The sequence below is a fragment of the Anolis sagrei genome, chromosome 4 (assembly GCF_037176765.1).
Source record: "Anolis sagrei isolate rAnoSag1 chromosome 4, rAnoSag1.mat, whole genome shotgun sequence".
In the NCBI taxonomy this organism is placed as follows: domain Eukaryota; kingdom Metazoa; phylum Chordata; class Lepidosauria; order Squamata; family Dactyloidae; genus Anolis; species Anolis sagrei.
Window position 1 is genome coordinate 108,690,016 of NC_090024.1, and position 19,317 is coordinate 108,709,332.

At 40.1% G+C, this 19,317-nt stretch overlaps 1 protein-coding gene across 1 annotated transcript in view; it reads left to right on the plus strand.

Annotated features, from left to right (window-relative positions):
• ADAMTS16 (ADAM metallopeptidase with thrombospondin type 1 motif 16) overlaps nucleotides 1–19,317 on the plus strand; it is a 124,493-nt gene that overhangs the window by 81,116 nt on the left and 24,060 nt on the right. The window contains exon 18 of the mRNA XM_060772699.2: nucleotides 9,717–9,843. Within this exon, the coding sequence (XP_060628682.2) occupies nucleotides 9,717–9,843 (127 nt within the window). The remainder of the gene's footprint in view (nucleotides 1–9,716; nucleotides 9,844–19,317) is intronic.

The following is a 19,317-nucleotide window of genomic DNA, read 5'->3' on the forward strand; positions in this document are numbered from 1 at the left end:
TATTATTTCCGCATGTCTGGGGCAAGTTTTATAGTTGTTTTTTGTTTAATTAGTGAAAAAAAATTATAATATCACACCAACAGTCAACAACAGAGGGAGAAGGAAGCTTCAGAAGTTCCCCCTGTCCCATTTGGAGGTTTTTTAGCGTATTTCGCGGTCGCATCCGCCATTAACGAATCGATTCGTTATTGTTTCGGAAATCGTTTCGTTAATGTTTTGTAATTTTTTCACATTTACGAAATTTTGTAAATATCGAACTTTTTAAAAGGAAAATTTTGTAATTATTTTAAATAACAAAATGCAGAAAACCCCAAAAAATGAATCGATTTTAGAAACAAATTTTTCCGTTGTTACCCAGGCCTAGTATTTATATACCACCGTTCCCCAACTTAGAAATTTCCTGTTCTTTTGATAATACTTAATGATAATGATACGTATTATCATCCAATAGGTTTAAAAGCCATCAGTTTGGAAGAGGCTGATTTAAGATATTTTAACATGCCATTCTGAAGAATAATATTAGCTGGCAAACAGGAAGTTGAAAAAGAAGAAGGAATTTATTAGAAAGGGTATATCATTATCTACTTGTTGTTGTTCATTCGTTCAGTCGTCTCCAACTCTTCATGACCTCATGGACCAGCCCACGCCAGAGCTCCCTGTCGGCCGTCACCACCCCCAGCTCCTTCAAGGTCAGTCCAGTCACTTCAAGGATGCCATCCATCCATCTTGCCCTTGGTCGGCCCCTCTTCCTTTTGCCTTCCACTTTCCCCAGCATATTTGTCTTCTCTATGCTTTGCTGTCTCCTCATGATGTGGCCAAAGTACTTCAGCTTTGTCTCTAGTATCCTTCACTCCAGTGAGCAGTCGGGCTTTATTTCCTGGAGGATGGACTGGTTGGATCTTCTCGCAGTCCAAGGCACTCTCAGAACTTTCCTCCAACACCACAGTTCAAAAGCATCCATCTTCCTTCGCTCAGCGTTCCCTAAGGTCCAGCTCTCACATCCGTAGGTGACTACAGGGAATACCATGGCTTTGACTAGGCGGATCTTTGTTGCCGGTGTGATGTCTCTACTCTTTACTATTTTATCGAGATTGGACATTGCTCTCCTCCCAAGAAGTAAGCGTCTCCTGATTTCCTTGCCGCAGTCTGCATCTGCAGTAATCTTTGCGTCTAGAAATACAAAGTCTGTCACGGCCTCCACATTTTCTCCCTCTATTTTCGAGTTGTCAATCATTCTTGTTGCCATAATCTTGGTTTTTTTGATGTTTAGCTGCAGCCCAGCTTTTGCACTTATCTACTAAAGCCTTTTTATTCAGGAAGGCTTTTAAAGAATAAGGTTTTTAAGATCATGTCAGAAGGTACAGAAATATTTTAAAACACATTCAAATACTTTTAAAAACAAAGAGCAGTCTAACAATAATTCTAGAATCCAATTTTGAAAAAGTTAAAACAGCAGTTTTTTTAAATATATGTCTTTATTGCCAACAGAAGTAGAATGATATCACAATCCATCACCATTTCCGAATGCATATCAAATATTGTTTTCATAGTATTCTTATCCTTACGTATTCCACCTTTATCTCCCACTTGTGGCTATCGATTTTACACCCCTCTCCCCTCCCCCCACCCCGACCCTCTGGGAACAGTATTTGTCTTCATTCGAATATTATTTTAGTTGAACAATCATTGAAAGAGAATGGTTCAGCTCTTTTCCTTCAACTTTTTCTATCAATCTTCCCCATATCTGAATCCAGGTCTTCTTGATTTGGCATGATGTATATTTGGCTCTTCTTTCAAAGATGTAGACCTGAAGCATAAAATCTGCTAGGTAGCCATACCATTTTTTAACTTCCCACTTTCTATGGTCTTTCCACCCCAAGGTCACAGTTGCTTGGGCAGCAACTATCATGAATTTTATAATTTCTCCCCAAGCTTTGATATTTTTATACTTGTCTAATTTCTGAGTGAAAAATTCTTTTTTATTCAAATCCAATTTATGCCCTATTGATTCTTCAATTTCCTTCTTTACATTATTATAAAAATCTTGTATGCTGTCGCATTCCCACCACATATGTATATAGGAGCCAATTTTTCCACGTCTGTGCCAACACAATTTTGTGGTTGTTTTAGTTATGTGTGCTAGTTTAATTGGGGTTTTGTAGCAATGTAAAACACTGGGTGGTTCTGGACAGGCACATAAAGTCGCACAAAACCAGCATGAAAAATGCAGGTTGCAACTTATTTTTGTTTTGGTGAGCTTTTGAAGGCTTGATCTTCAACTGGAGTACACTTTCCATAATGTGCTATATTGTTTCCTTATTTTCTTTTTAAGGATATGATTTACTGTCTGTAATTTATAGATATTTAATTTCATTTTCAACTTTTGTTTCAGTGATTTTTTTAGCTATGTTTGTTTTAATTGTTGTGAATCATCTTGAGTCCTGGATGACGATGATGATGATGATGATGATGATCATCATTGTTGTCATCCAGGAGCCCCCAGTGGCGCAGTGAGTTAAATCCCTGTGCTGGCAGGACTGAAAACCGACAGGTCGCAGGTTCGAATCCGGGGAGAGGCGGATGAGCTCCCTCTATCAGCTCCAGCTCCTCATGCGGGGACATGAGAGAAGCCTCCCACAAGGATGATAAAAACATCAAAATCACCCCTGGGCAACGTCCTTGCAGACAGCCAATTCTCTCACACCAGGAGTGACTTTTGACACGACAAAAAAAAACTACAACCAATTAAAGGCTTAAAGTCAGTTTAAGTAGGAAGATCTTTGCTAGCCAGTGGAAAGAGAACATGGGCTAATAAAACCTCATTTTGGAGGACCACCACCTGAAAGCAAACTTGGGCCCTGCAGGTGTTTTGGACTTCAGCTCCCAAAATTCCTAACAGCCTACCAACTGTTAAGAATTGTGGGAGTTAAAGTACAAAACACCTGGAGGGTCCAAGTTTACCCATGCCTGATCTAGATGACGACAATGACGACGACATTTTTTTTTGTCGTGTCAGGAGCAAGTCGCTTCTGGTGTGAGAGAATTGGCCAGGGGACATGAGAGAAGCCTCCCACAAGGATGATAAAAACATCAAAATCATCCAGGCGTCCCCTGGGCAATGTCCTTGCAGACGGCCAATTCTCTCACACCAGAAGCGACTTGACACGACAAAAAAAATTATCGTCGTCATTGTCGTCATCTAGATCAGGCATGGGTAAACTTGGACCCTCCAGGTGTTTTGTACTTTAACTCCTACAATTCCTAACAGTTGGTAGGCTGTTATGAATTTTGGGAGCTGAAGTCCAAAACACCTGCAGGGTCCAAGTTTGCCCATGCCTGATCTAGATGGTCAAAATGGGCCATTGGGATCTAGTTTTCTACCTTGCTCTATGGCAGCACTCATGCCCATATATTCAACCCATCATCAGATCAATACACTCTCAGTTGTTGTCTGAGAAGAGGCCAATATCAAGTCTTGACCAATAGCAAAAAGTGACTTGTAAGACACCAAAATCTGCACTTGAGCTGATTTTGGACTTTTTGCCTGTTGGGCAATAATCCGTTGCTGCTTCTTTTCACTGAACATTTGCCACGTGGTTTAAAAGAATACCACACAGGAGTAAGCAAAGTTGGTATCATGGAGAGGGGAGGCAAAGGTCAGGGTGGCTATCATCCTTCAAAAGCTGCCACTGCTCCTTGCTCAACACCTTTAATACAAATACTTTTATCTTTGATCTGATATTGCAACACTTGTCATCCTGTAGCACTGTTTTTAACTGAGCACTTGTTTCCCATGAAATATCTTTTCCTTTCATGTCTTTGGCCTTTTATTTACCTTTGTGTGTGTTAAAGTCACCTGCCGCTGCTTTTCATGAGAGTAGTATAGATACAACCTGTTTGCCAGATGTTTCTTTCTGAACGAAGATTCCACAAGTCTCTTCATTGTTTAGTCTTTGGGAGTAGGAATTAAGCTTAAAAAGATCTCCTTGTGTCAGAAAACTATGTCTTCTGCTGCTCAGTTCTGTCCTTTTTCTTTCTGGATTAATACCAGTGCTTTCGGTCAGTTAGCAAAACTTTCATGAAGGGATACAAATCTAAAAGAAAAAAAAATAGCACTATAGATGGAAAGAATATTTTAAAATATTTGAAAAATGGTGGCAAACATGAGTTTAAAGTAAGAATAATCTTGAACAGACTATCCCAAATCTTCTCAATTTGGAACTTTGTATGCACAAAATTCACATATACTTGATTTATTCTAGAAACAGCATCAACTACACAAAAAAACAGAATTTTCTGCATGGAAAATAGTGCAATGTAAAAAAATCATTCCTTCACAGAAAAAGACTAAATTAAGGATTTCTCTGGAGCCCCGGTGGCGCAGTGGGTTAAAGCACTGAGCTGCTGAGCTTGTTGATCGAAAGGTCGCAGGTTCGATTCCAGGGAGCGGCGTGAGCTTCCGCTGTCAGCCCTAGCTTCTGCCAACCTAGCAGTTTGAAAACATGCAAATGTGAGTAGATCAATAGGTACTGCTCCGGCGGGAAGGTAACGGCGCTCCATGCAGTCATGCTGCCACATGACCTTGGAGGTGTCTACGGACAACATAGACTTAGAAATGGAGATGAGCACCACACCCCAGAGTCAGACATGACTGGACTTAATGTCAGGGGACTACCTTTACCTTTACCTTAAGCAGGCATGTAGCCAGGGGGGGACTCAGCTTCAGCCCCCCCCCCCCAAATTCTCATGGTGGTTTGCGAAAAGGCCTTACTGGTGCATTATTTAAACAGTTATGTTTATTCATGTCATGATCTGATCACCATACTCAATATATCCCATATGCATGGGGGTATTGGGGTAATAATACAAAAGGTTTGCTAGGGTAGACCCTCTTTCACTCAGACTCAGCCCCCCCCCCCGAAACTCAGCCCCCCCAAAACCCCCCTGAAAAAAATTCACACACACCCCCCCAAACGAAATCCTGGCTACGGGCCTGACCTTAAGGATTTCTTATGAGTAAATTTGTAGGTGGTTGATTTGTAGATGGTTGATTTGTATAGGTAATATTTTTTCCTGAACATTTTCTGGCCAAGAATCCATATATCTGTGTTGAAATGTTCCTGCAGAAAATTCTGTTTCCTGGGTTTGTATGGGAAAAAAATATGCTGGGGAAAGTGGAAGGCAAAAGGAAGAGGGGCCGACCAAGGGCAAGATGGATGGATGGCATCCTTGAAGTGACTGGACTGACCTTGAGGGAGCTGGGGGTGGTAACGGCCGACAGGGAGCTCTGGCGTGGGCTGGTCCATGAGGTCACGAAGAGTCAGAGATGACTGAACGAATGAACAACAACAACAACATGGGAAAAAAAATCATATCTTCAAAAACTGTTGCCAGTAAATAACAACAGCAACAACTGGGTTTCCCCTATATTTCCTCAAAAGTTACTCCAACTTATAACATGTTTGATTTGACATAACATGATAATAATTGTTGCTATTGTTTTCATTGTTTTCTATCACATGAGCCTCACCTGCAGCCTGACATAAAAAATGTTAAACATTGTAATTTGGATCCCTCCATAAAAAAAAACTTAATCAAAACATCCAGTGTGAACTTGGAGGCCTGCCTTATCTGTACAAATAAAAAGACTGCCGTTGCCTCCCCTGACATGCCTTCTCCTCAAGGCAATTCAAAGAATCGTTTCCCTCTGCTGGAACTGTCTGTGTTGCCAATTATCATTTAAGCCTCTGAATGTCTCGTTTGTCATGCTACAGACAGCATGTGATGAGCAGGTCTACAAAATGCATGACCAGCTTGTCTGGAAACCCAGCAAGTTGTATACTGTGTAACTAACAAAAATAGCAACGCTTCTTACATGAACAGTCAGCAAGGCTGATAATAGCTTAGGAGTAAATTGTGGAAAATAATACTTCCATCTCTGGGTGAAAGGTTAAGCCACAAATGGTGCAATTCTTACAGCTAGTATGAAAGGGATTCACATTTTGTTTTCACTGTGTCAAGAGAAAAAAGTCCCTGCCAAAATGTATGAAGTATACTGGAAAATAAATCTGGAGAATGAGATATTGTGGCATAAAAGGAATTTGTATAGGCAGGTCTTCACATCCGCCGGGAAGTAGAAGCCAATAGTGAAAGGACCAAGGCAGAGACATCTCCAGCTCATCCCTTGTTTGGGTATCAGCCAGCACGCCAACGACTTAAATCTAGACATAGTTTTCTAAGATCTACAGAGACACTCGCTGGAACACCTCAGCAAGCGAGAGTCCAAAAGTGGCAGGCTCAAACCCAGCACCTCAACCAATGGCTGATACCAAATGAGAGACTCCCTCCTGGGCACACAGAGCACTGGGCGACTTGGAAGGCATTGAACAGACTGCGCTCTGGCACCACGAGATGCAGAGCCAACCTTCAGAAATGGGGCTACAAAGTAGAATCCTCGACATGCGAGTGTGGAGAAGAACAAACCACTGACCATCTGCTGCAATGCAACCTGAGCCCTTCCACATGCACAATGGAGGACCTTCTTGCAGCAACACCGGAAGCACTCCAAGTGGCCAGATACTGGTCAAAGGACATTTAACCAGCTACCAAACTCACAAGTTGTGTATTTTTCTGTTTGTTTGCTTTGTTCTGTTAGACTGGTTGTTCTGACACGACAAAAAAAAAATTCACATGGCTTTCTGTAAATGTGATAGTAGCCACCTTTCCCCCACGTAGATGGCACACATTTGTCAGATAGTCAGTTTCTGTGTGACATATGTTGTCCTGGAATAGTTCACTTGACCCAAAGTAAAACAGCTTGTTTGTGAATATAGGCCCAAACAGGAGCCCCCTCTTTTTCTTTTCGATAGTAGCAATCAAAAATGAGTTCTGAAATTATAGATTAATAATAGATACCCTCAGAGATTGACCCGGGGGATATCGTTGCCGGCCTCCAGCCTCCATTTGCAGACTTCTAGTAGTAGTAGAAAACTTTTCCACCTCCCCTCCATAAACTCTTGTTGCATCATTTTCACGTGACAAGCTTTCTAACAGAGACCTGCAAATGGAGGCAGGCCTTTATGATAAGTTTACATTAAATGGGGGGGGGGGGCAGAGAGGAGAGGATGACCGTGCCATCCCATCCCCCAGTGTACTAGAGACTGAGAAGGAAGAGTGGCTGTGTGATTGGGATAGCAGATGCTTATCCTGACAGTCCACAATTTGGCAAGTATTTTTTTTTAACCCGGATTAGCCTGAGGCATTGTTTGGATGCTTCAGGTTAATCTGTTTTCTAGACTGCAATAAAGGGCTGTGTGAATGGGGTCTGTACTCCATAAGTATAAGTGTGATTCAAAGATGTGTGTCAAGACCCAGAAGCCTTAATGATGCCAAACACATTGTAAAAGGTCCAAACTCAAGTTTATTGGTTACAAAAAGGGCTTGAAGACACTTACTTCAGTGTCCCAAGTAAGAACTAAGAGTTTGTAGCAAACGCAAAGCGAAAAAAAGCAACTTAAATATAATCCGGATTATTCTGGCATATAATCTGGTATGACAGAAACATGTAGCAATCCGCTTGAAATTCACAGTGTCCAAAAAGCATACAAGAACAAGTTGGTAAAGAGCAAAAAAACAATGTCCAAAGGTAGTCCGTAGTCCAAACATGTTCCAAGCAAGTTGAGTTAGTCCAAAATACGTAGCTGTTGCCAAACACGACCTGGAGTCAAAAACGGGAGAGTAGAAGTTGTCACTTACGGAGTTTCAAGGAAGTAAACACAGGAACACGGAGATCTGTAGTCCAAGGACCCAAACTTGAGAATTGGCAGTAACAAAGAATCACACATTAAAAGACACTTTGCCTTCTGCAAAGAACCCATTTAAACAAAACCCACTTATATCCTAAAGTTCCTCATCAGAAGAGGAGGTGCTCCCCACCCTTTCATCATCGCTCTCAGCTGCCCCATTCCCTGCAGCTGAACCCAGACCCCCATCCCTCCACCTTTGCCAGCGTCTGTCAAGACTTAGATCTTGCCAAGAACTCCCCGGTTGCCACTCTTCTGTAAACCCCTCAAAGTCATCGCTGGAGGTAGGCTGGGTACAGATATCCCTAATCTCCTGTACACGGGTCCAGTCAAGCTCATCCTTGTCCCCCATGTCACTCCCAGTCCCATCACTCCCTTCAAAGCCCATGAAGTCTTCATTCTCTGTAGGAGCGCTAAGTATATCACGGATGCGCTTCCTTTGAATCTCCTCGTCAGATTCTTGTTCGCGAGTAGCCCGCTTGGCTCCCCTGCTTTCCTCCCCATCCCCCATTTCACAGTCGGAGAAACCCTCAAAGGTGTCAGAATCAGTCAAGGCCATGATTATCTCTCTAATCCGCTTTCGCTGCTGCTCCTCCTCCAACACCTGCGCAGCCCTCTTCTCCCTCCTACCAGTAGTAGCAACATTACCATCACGCTGTACTACAACAATGTGATTCATCCAACATTTTAAAAACTTTTGAGTTTGGAGTCACATGAAATAGATGTACCTGGTACATGGAATGTGTACATCCCAAGTCCTCCATCATACTTGCCATTATGTGGCTTCTTTAAATAATACCATATCACAGTAGATATTTTGGTGACCAGTGCAGAACAGCCTTGGATGAATGCATTGTTAGTGATTTATTTCTAGAAAATGGATTTCTAGAAAATGGATACCCCACCTTTCTCAACCCCAAAGGGGACTTAAGGCGGTTTACCCAACTTTTTACTGTAAAACCAGCATTTTTGTGCAAATGATTTTTTGATGTGTGGCTTTCTAAATCTGGGTAGAAAATGGATGCATTCTCCATTTAATGAGTTCTAAATTCACTTCATTTTTACCCTTAAAAGTTAACAGTGTGCTCAAGAACCTGTGAACACTTCCTAAAGTGCCACACACAAAAATAATATTCATGCAATCATGTCAACATTTTCTGTTGAACTGTATTTTTTTATTATTCACTTATGTGGTCATTTCCAAGGGTGAGAAAGAACATAACAGTGAAAATTGCAGCAAACTCCACATGCAGTAGATTTTTAAAATGGAAGAATGATGGCTTACTAACAGTACTGCTTCCCAAATAAAATCTGGAATCTTAGCTCCCAATATCTGGAAATTGGCTAAGGAGATATTTGTAAACATCCCTAAACAGACTATTCTGAATGAATTCTCATTCCCTTATTTGGATAAGACTTTTCCCTGAAATAGTCTTTGACATTAGGCCACATAAGTCAGGTGGAGTAAGGGAAACCTACATATGGTGCAAATTCCATTCTCCCCTCCTTACTAAAATCTCTTGGCACATTTGTGAAAATAACTATAATTTAGGTTTACATCTAGGTTTACAATCTTTGGGAAAGAGTTGTGGGTAAGATTAAAAGAGGAGCGATAAAGAGAAACAGGCAGACTGTGAAGTAACCATTAGGAGCAAACGGTATGTATGGTTCCCAGAAATGTTTAAAGTTCAGAGATAATCAGTTATGTGATTAACTGCTATCTAGGGAAAATCAGTCTTGTTTATTTGAGCAGGGAATCCAAACCCTGGGAGGTAATCAGATGATTGAGAGCCATATTTACATAGCGTTATGTAAAAAGTACACAGTGGATTTAGATAATCAACAGATTGTGTTTCCAAATCTATACAGCTGCTCATGATTTTGTGCTTGCCACCTGTGTTATTTTGTTCATAGGTCAAATGGTCAGGAGAGGAAGCTGTTACAAAGATCTGCAAACAGAAGTAGATGCTTCTTTTTGCAACTCCAAGAATCAACCAACTACTGGAATTATGCCTTGCAAAATGCCAGCTTGTCCTCCCAGGTAATAAAAGAAATGGCAATTAGTTTGTTTCGTTCTGCCCATTTTACCGATGCAGTATTTGTATTTGTAAGTATTTGTTACACTCCTTTTGACTAAAGATCGGAATTTAGTTTTTCTGTTCATGGAATAGTTCAAATAATTTATGTCTGATGTGCTATTTGATGGTTCAGAGGTTGCCCAGGCCTAACATACTGATTAGTGTTCTACACCTCTACGTATGTATCTTTCATACTATCCAAAAATTCACATATGAAAACCAGGGCATTCATGGCCAAGCAATATCATTGTGTGGCCAAGATAGCAAAAGTTATTAATGAGGAAGAACAGACTGAAACATTTTGCTTTTTGCTTGAGTTTACTAGGAAAAGCAGAATTCCAACCCTTCCTCTCCTTTACCTTCTGCTGACATTATGAAGTATATACAATTTTGGTACTTTAAATTCTGTTAGCAGCAATTGAAGTATACCAGGATAATGAGAAAAAAAACCTGAAAAGAGAAAATAAGTGGGAGTTTTTTTTTAAAAAAAATGAAAAATAGGATGATAGAGCATTAATTGGAATTACTCCTGCAAATTCAGGACACTTAAAGGGCATGATTTATGTTAAAGATCAAGAAAACCCAAGGTGAAATTTACTGTTTACCTTAAACTCACCAAGTGGATTGAGACAAGCCATTCTTACACATCTTCAACTCTCATTCTGCTCTACTAATAATATGTGGGTAAAAATCTTACCCTAACAGTTTGGGTTTCTGAAAACCTGCAGCTTACAGCAAATGTTTTAAATAGTCTGCAGTGCTATGTAAAGACTGGATATATTATGATCTTAGGAGGATACCCAAAAATGAGTCAGACTATTAATACATATAGCACAAGATTCTAAGCTGATTTTTTTCTTTATAGTCAACCCTCAACTCTCACAGGTTTTACTTTCACAAATTTGATGATTTGAGAGTATGTAGCTACCTGAGCTACTGGTCTCCAAGCCCATACCTGATTCCACATCTCCTAAGATGGCAGCATTGCAGCAAAAATCATTTAATAATTAGCCAGGTCCTACATCAAGTCGTTTAGGATTTTATACACTAAGGCAGTGGTTCTCAACCTGGGGTCCCCAGATGTTTTTGGCCTACAACTCCCAGAAATCCCAGCCAATTTACCAGCTGTTATGATTTCTGGGAGTTGAAGGCCAGAAACATCTGGGGACCCCAGGTTGAGAACCACTGCACTAAGGCAATGTAGATAGCCAGCACTTTGAACTGAATATGCAATTTCATTGAGACTACCGTTATTTAGTCGTAATTCAGCCCAGCTACTCAGCACCAGTTCAGACCCCATCTGTACTAACATATAATGCAGTGTAGAGGGCACATTAGCTTTGGGCATCCAAGTGATGTGCCAGGCTCATGTGTTTTAACTCAGAATAACCTATTTAAAATACCTGCAAAATGTCTAGATCTTTCAGGAAGATCCTGACCTTTATAGGGATGGGGCCTTTGGGGACTGCCTTCTGGGATCACCATCTGTGATCCCAGGAGGTGTCCCCACAGCTATCCCATAATCTCTAAGCTCATACACCATCCTCTTCCTGCCCCTCGATTTGCCCCAAAAAGTAACAAAACCACTTTCTTATCAAGACATGGAGCTTCTCTTAGCTCTGTGACACACAGCTTTGGAGAGGGGAGGGGAAAGGATGCTCCACTGCATCCTTTCTGAGTGCGATGGAGCTAAGAGAAGCCTTGTGCTTCAGTAAAAAGGCTATTTTGTTGCTTTGGGGGATGAAACAGGGAGCAGGGAGAGGAGAGAGACAATGACCCTGCCCACCCATCCTGATAGTATATTGGAGTAATTGGGACAAGTGGATATATGGCCACTCTAACCAATAAGGTGCCCCCCACAAGGAATGGCCTAAAATGCATTCACATGTTTACCAGTTGGAGTACATTAGAAAAAGTGGGTGTATGGCCACCCCCAACCAAAAAGGTAGGATTCCCCACCCCCAAAGTAATGGCATAAAATACATTCACATTTTGACCTGTATGGAAGAAGCCATAATTGTATTTTGCACAATTTCTAGGTTGACTTTAAGAGTAGTTGTTTTGCAGAAGACATTCCATATAAACAGCAGAGAGAGAAAGAGATGATAGCATAGACCAGGGGTCCACAAACTTTTTAAACAGAGGGCCAGGTCACAGTCCCTCAAACTGTTGGAGGGTCGGATTATAATTTGAAAAAACATGAATGAATTCCTATGCACACTGCACATATCTTATTTGTAGTGCAAAAAAAACTTTAAAACAATACAATAATTAAAATGAAGAACAATTTTAACAGACATAAACTTATTAGTATTTCAATAGAAAGTGTGGGCCTGCTTTTGTCTGATGAGATAGGATTGTTGTTGTTGTTGTTATTGTTTGCTTTCAAGTTGTTTCAGACTTAGGTTGACCTTGAGCGAGGGCCGGGTAAATGACCTTGGAGGGCCGTATCCGGCCTTAGTTTGAGGACCCCTGGCATAGACAATAAAGAGATAAAGAAAAATGGCCAGTAGTTTCTTCACCTTTTTGACACTCCGATTTAGCATAATGTGTTGATCTTGCAAACAGTGAGTGTAACTTGCAATTGAGATTCAATCCATCATATAAAGAGAAGGAATGGGGGGAATGCAAGAGATGGGATATTGAGAAATGTGTCATATAATAATTATAAATAAACACATTCAGATCTGTAGTGTTCTTATCAAAAATAACAGCTATAATTTGAGAAAAAGAGTAAAGATCCTAAAAGGAATTTGTATTTAAAAGTATTAGAGCTGCCCTTTGAGTATTGTGTTTTATTTTGGGGTATTGAGATGCACAGTCTAGCTTTGGGGACACTTCAGATTTCATTGATCCTGAATCATCATAGTGAAATCATCATAGTGAAATAGTTCTTTAGTCACAGCACACACTAAAAATGAAGAAGCTGTTATTTCACAGCTTCTTATGCATGTATAGTGTCTTACATCATTTATATATCCTCTCTTAAGTTAAAAGAGACGTTGCAAGACCGTCTGAACCTTCCAGACATAATTTTGGTGTTCTACATGGAGTATTTTAGAATTCATGGCTGTAAGCCCTGAAGGGCTTGGCTGAAGTCCCAGTTTTCAGTACTTAAGCAAGCTCGGCTAACTCATGAACTCTATAAATGTTAGGTTTACATGAGAGCAAACCTTAAACTGGTTATTAAGTTGCCAAGCATATCCAAATTTTTTCCAGCACAAAACATATTGTACAGTGTTCTTCCCATGGAGATAAATTGATTGTTGTTTTCTTGTTTCAGTTGGCAGGTTCAAAGAGATGTATTGATTTCATTTCTCTTTCATGTTTCTTTGTCTTAATCTGTACGCTGTCGTGATGCCCTTTTGCTTTCTAAAACCAGTTAAGCACATTTTCATTCTTTATTTGATTTGATTTTTACCCCACCTTTCTCCCAAAAATGGGTTTCAAAGCACCTTACCATGTACATTAAAACAAAATAGCTAAAACAAAGTGTGCTATAAAAGTTTTAAAATAATAAATTTAATCGAAATAAAACTTTAAGACACTATTTTAGTCACTTAAAACACATAAAACATACATTTTGAATTAAAAAAACAGTACATCTATTACATATCACTTCACTACAACCGATAGGAGACCTCGTGTCGCAGTGGGTTAAACCCCTGTGCCGGCAGGACTGAAGACCGACAGGTCGCAGGTTCGAATCCAGGGAGAGGTGGATGAGCTCCCTCTATCAGCTCCAGCTCCTCATGCGGGGACATGAGAGAAGCCTCCCACAAGGATGATAAAAACATCAAAATCATCCAGGCGTCCCAATTCTCTCACACCCAATTGCAGACGGCCAATTCTCTCACACCAGAAGTGACTTCTGACACAACAAAAAAAACTTCAACCAATTAAAGGCTTAAAGTCAGTTTAATTAGGAAGATCTTCGCTAGCCATTGGAAAGAGAACATGGGCTTAAAAAACCTCATTTTGGAGGGCCACCACCTGGAAGCAGCCACCAAAATGGTGTTCTACATATGAGCATATGAGGGTGATGTGCCCCTCAGATATCTCCAACCAAAGGCTGTTAAAACATGGACATGCATTTCTGGAGATATAAATCTTTCAAATAGCATTCATAGCACTGCCTATGATAATACAAGGTGAAACTTGAAACTTAGAGCCCTACCAGACAGGCTTTAATCCTGGGAGGAACTGGGATATTATATCCCAGTTCCTCCCGGGATTGAGGCCCTACACCTCCACCAAACCCTGTGATTTCCCTCCTCCCCAGAAGCAATCCCAGGAGTCAATCCCTACAGAACCCACACCTGGAAAGATCAGGACCTTACATTAAGGTCCAGATCTTTCCAGGTGTTTAATTAATCTGGATTGATTTGGGTTTACCTGAGGCATCATTTGGAAACCTATCTGGAAAGGCCCTTAATTACATTGAGTAGAGTCACTATATCACTTTATACAAGAATGTGCATTCCAGATGTTTGTATGAAAATCAAATCAGATGCTCATATCCATGGGACTAGTATTGGCAGTTTCATTTTCCAATATAATATGCCCTTTCTAGGTCCCCCAGTTTGATTCAATAATCTTCTTGGGACAGAAGTCCTTCATTTCAATAAAATTCACTATTATTTCTTGTTTTGCATATCAGCTTACAGTCTGGGAACATATCTCCCCTTCCCAGATGCAGAGGTTGAACAAAGTTTACCTTTGCTTGCACACATTTGTAAATTTATTTAAATCCCTAATGTTATTCCAATATTGGGCCTACAGCACTGTTCCAATATTAATGTACCATAGTGTTAATGTTCTTAATAATGTTATTGCTGTTATTTTGAGAGAGAAAAATATATGGATTTCTCAATCAGTCTGGGAAAGCCAAAGGTAGGAGTGGGTAGCTAGATAGAAAGAAAGGCAGATATTTATTTTCATTGCAACATGCACACAATAAACAAAGAAGTGGGTTTTTTTTTTGGTTTTTTTTAGCAGAGGGCATGCAAAGATTTGCAGCTATTTTATTTACAAGTATACATTTAACACAAAGAAACACTGATATTCAAGCCTATTAATAGTAGTGTAACAATATGCATCATCTGGATGATTATTCTAACCCAACTACACTGAAAAATTAATGCCAGTAAAATTATTGGTCATAATATTAAGAAATACAATATATAAATTGAAAATATGATTGCTTAAAATTTGAAAATTGTTTCAAAAGAAGTGTTTTTACCTTTCTGCAAAATACTGTGCTGAAGTATATAATAGCCAGCAATAACCACCTCACTGACTGACTCTAGCCATCAAGTTCGACAGCTCCTTGAATGTTCACATATTAGCAGCCATAAGATTTCATGAGATCCTGTTTTCTCTCAGTTTGTTCAGTGACTAATCTATTTCAAGTTTCATAAATATGAATAATAATAATAATAATAATAATAATAATAACAATAATATTTATTTATTTATTTATTTATTTGATCGGGCATATGACCATTTCAAAATAGAACATGAGTAAAAAACAAGGCAAAAAGGTGAGGACAGCAGCTGACCTTCTATTTATAGTCAGAATCTTATTTTCCTGGTTCTTCTTTCAGGAAATCTGCTCTTTTCTTGGTAGCTTTCAGAATAAAAAGGCTTACTCTGATTATGCTGGATCTTTCCTGCCCTTGCAAGAGGGATGTCAGAATATAATTTCTGTTGGGGGACCTGCAGTTGGATAATATTGGATGTAAATATCTGTCTCGCAGTTCAGTATATGCTGGGCAGTCAAGAAATGTTCAATGTCTTCCACTGTTTGTTCTCCCCAGACGCAGAATCTCTCACTTCTTGGGATGTTACAATAGCGCCCAGTTTGCACCATAGTACCGAGTTGTTCAAACCTAGCCCTAGTATATATTCTTCTTTAAGGGTAGAGGAAGTGGAATAGTTAGGTAGTGCTCCAAATGAATATTCCTTTTGTGGGAAGCTAAAAACCTTGTGACTTGTGGATGTGAGGGCGATCTGGCTGCGACATCTGTCACCCCATTGATCGCCAGTGTTGATTGGGCTGATCTGGCTGGCTAGGCGGGTGTCCCCTTCCTCTCTCACCGCTCCATGTGTGTCCCTCCCGAAGCTGCACGCTCGGTGGAAGAGGATGACATCCCAGGTATAAAAGGAGTGTCTCCGGTCTTCGGTCCCGGGTTTATGATAGCTGCGCTCCCCTGCTAGGACCTCCAAACAAGCTCATAAATATGAAGATGTATGTCTCCCATTAAAAACTTTTTTTCTATGTCAAAATTGAATGTATGTAGAGGCTAAGCATGTGCAAAAAAAATTTTGGAAGAATCAGAAATCATCAGAAAATCGGAAGTTTTATAAGTTGGAAGCCTTATCCCATGGTGCACACAAAACTTACCCCATACTTTTCCGTTTTAGCTTTGTAAATCTCCCAAAGTCAGTTTCATATTCAGTGCAAGGAAGCAAAGCCATTACACCAAAAAGGCTGCCTTAGTACCTTCCTTGTCATTCCTCTCCCTGGAATTAATGCATTCTCGGAGTGGTGAAAAGAGGGAGCAGTGCATTTTGGGAAGGGGAGCAGCCCTATGCCAAAGAATTCAAAAGGCTCTGCCCTAAACTACATTTCTCAGTATTCATTAGCATCAGAATTAGCCCCAATTAGGAGAGGAGATTGGTCTGTAGCCAGCCAGAGTTCCAATACATTTGTTAATATTCTACACTATGATTTTTGTTCCTGGGTTCTAAATGACAGTTCCTAATTGGTTCTGTTATAAAACATGGAGAAAATTTATTACACTGCCAAAACTTTGTCTTTGTACAAGGGACATAGTCCTATATAAAGCACATTATGCTTTGTTGAGTCTCCACCAACTGAGTAAAGTTTCTGCCACAAAAGCAAAAATTCTGGAGTAGAACAACTACTTTCAAAGTAAAGACTACACAATGAAACAGGAAATAACACTTTGAAACTAGGAACAGATTTTCTTTATTATTAAAAATGTTGTTTATAAAAAAACTTTGAATATTTGCCAAAAATCCATGGATAAGTAGTACATTTTATTGATTAGCGCTTAGGCCAAATCGCAATATCAAACCAAACAAAAAGGCATGATAAAATGAGTACATTTTACGCAATTCTTAGTACAACAGAGTAAAGTTTCACACACAGTTGTCTGTTTGCTTGCAAACTGATCCTACTTATGTCTGATTTATTTATTTATTTATTTATTTCGAGTATTTCTACCCCGCTCTTCTCAACCCCCGAAAGGGGACTCAGGACGGCTTACAAAAAGGCACAATTCGATGCCAGCAATACACATAATAAAATGAAATACATAGCAGCAACAATTATAAACAGTTAAAACAATCCAATTATACAATAACAGTTAATAAAAACCGATCTAATGACTAACGTTCACCAAGTTCAAATCCAGAAATTCATTCCACATTGTCATAATTCTATCCAACTCTAGTCGTCCTTGTCCTTTATCTGTCTGCCAGATTACCCAAAGGCCTGGTCCCATATCCATGTTTTTAGTTTCCTTCTGAATGAGAGGAGGGATGTCGATGACCTAATTTCCCCGGGGAGTGAATTCCACAGGTGAGGGGCCATCACCGAGAAGGCCCTGCTCTTCGTCCCCACCAGTCTCACTTGTGATAGAGGTGGGGCCAAGAGCAGGGCCTCCCCAGAGGATCTTAAACTTTGAGGCGGGACGTAGAAGGAGATGCATTCTGACAGGTACGCTGGGCCGGAGCCGTATAGGGTTTTGTAGATCAAAACCAGCACTTTGGATTGTGCTCGGAACTGGATTGACAGCCAGTGAAGCTGACATAACAGAGGTGTGGTATGTTCTCTGTATGACGCTCCGGTGAGTAGTCTGGCTGCCGCCTGTTGGACTAACTGTAGTTTCCGAACAGTCTTCAAAGGCAACCCCACACAGAGTGCGTTGCAGTAATCTATTCGGGATGTAACAAGAGCGTGGACCACTGTGGCCAGATTAAATATATGTCAACATCCTCCTCCATGCAAATCTGTAGTTGTAGTAAAATTCCATCTTACCTGAACCTTGCTTTTATTTACAATCTGTTTCCCACCCAATTGACAACTTTCTTCACTAGTGCTCTTCTGAGGGTGATTGGTGTGTGCATATACACACATACAAACAAACAAAAGGGGACACCAGAATGCTAGTCCTGTTAATGTAACTTTTCATAAATTTCAGCTTTAACTTTGTCAGATATATAAACTGAACAGATATACTCTTTTATGAAATAATGTGCCAAGTACTTACTAAAACAAAGCTATTTATTAATAGCATTTAAAAATCAATCATCACTATATCATTTAGGTAGCTTGTAGCCAAAGCAATAATGCATATATAACATAATTTAAATGTATATACTCAAACAAGAAGGATTTTAAATGCCGACATTATGATTTTCTTATTTTATTACTTTGTGTTTATTATTGTACTTGATCCTTGTTATTCCACAGATCTTATTGAAAATGGTAAATCTCTTTTTTAAGGGAAGGCAAGATAATCACAGTCAAGCTAAAGTAATAAAACAGGCAGCTCCGTAATTTGAATGTCGGTTGCTGTGAGGAGCTTGCCTAGAGCAATAAGAGGACCCTCCTTATGTAACCATAGCAATGTCTATGGTATGTCTTCTTCCCATGTTGTAAAGATAATCTCAGAATGCCTGCATCATGTAGATAAAACTCACAGTGCAGTTTTCCATCCCTCCCAGAAACTTTGGAATGAATTCTTCTCACCAGCCTAGAGTTCCCTTGTCAGTATAGGAAATAAATAAAAATAATAATTTATTTATTTATTTATTTAGCAATTTTGTATACCGGTCTTCTCCCCTCTATCGGGGGACTCGGGACGGTTTCCAACAATAATATCACAAAACAATCATTAAAAACATCATATAACATATTCAATTAAAACGTTAAAACAGCAAAATGCAATCACATAATAACAATGGTCAGTCATCATAGTAAATTCGTTGTTCGTCATTCATTGTCATCCATCCGATCACAGAAATATTTATTCACTCGTCGAAAGCCAAACTCCATAGCCAGGTTTTCACCCATTTTCTGAACGACAGAATGGAGGGGGCAGTTCTGATCTCCAGTGGGAGAGAGTTCCAGAGTTGAGGGGCCACCACCGAGAAGGCCCTGTCCCTCGTCCCCACCAGACGCACTTGTGACGCCGGTGGGACCAAGAGCAGGGCCCCTCCAGATGATCTTAACAACCTAGATGGTTCATAGGGGAGAATACGTTCGGACAGGTAAACTGGGCTGGAGTCGTTTAGGGCTTTATAGGTTATAGCACTTTGAATTGTGCTCGGAAGCTAATAAACTTTTCATTTGTATACTGCTCTATCTCCCCAAGGGGACTCAGGGCAGTTTCCAACATAGGTAA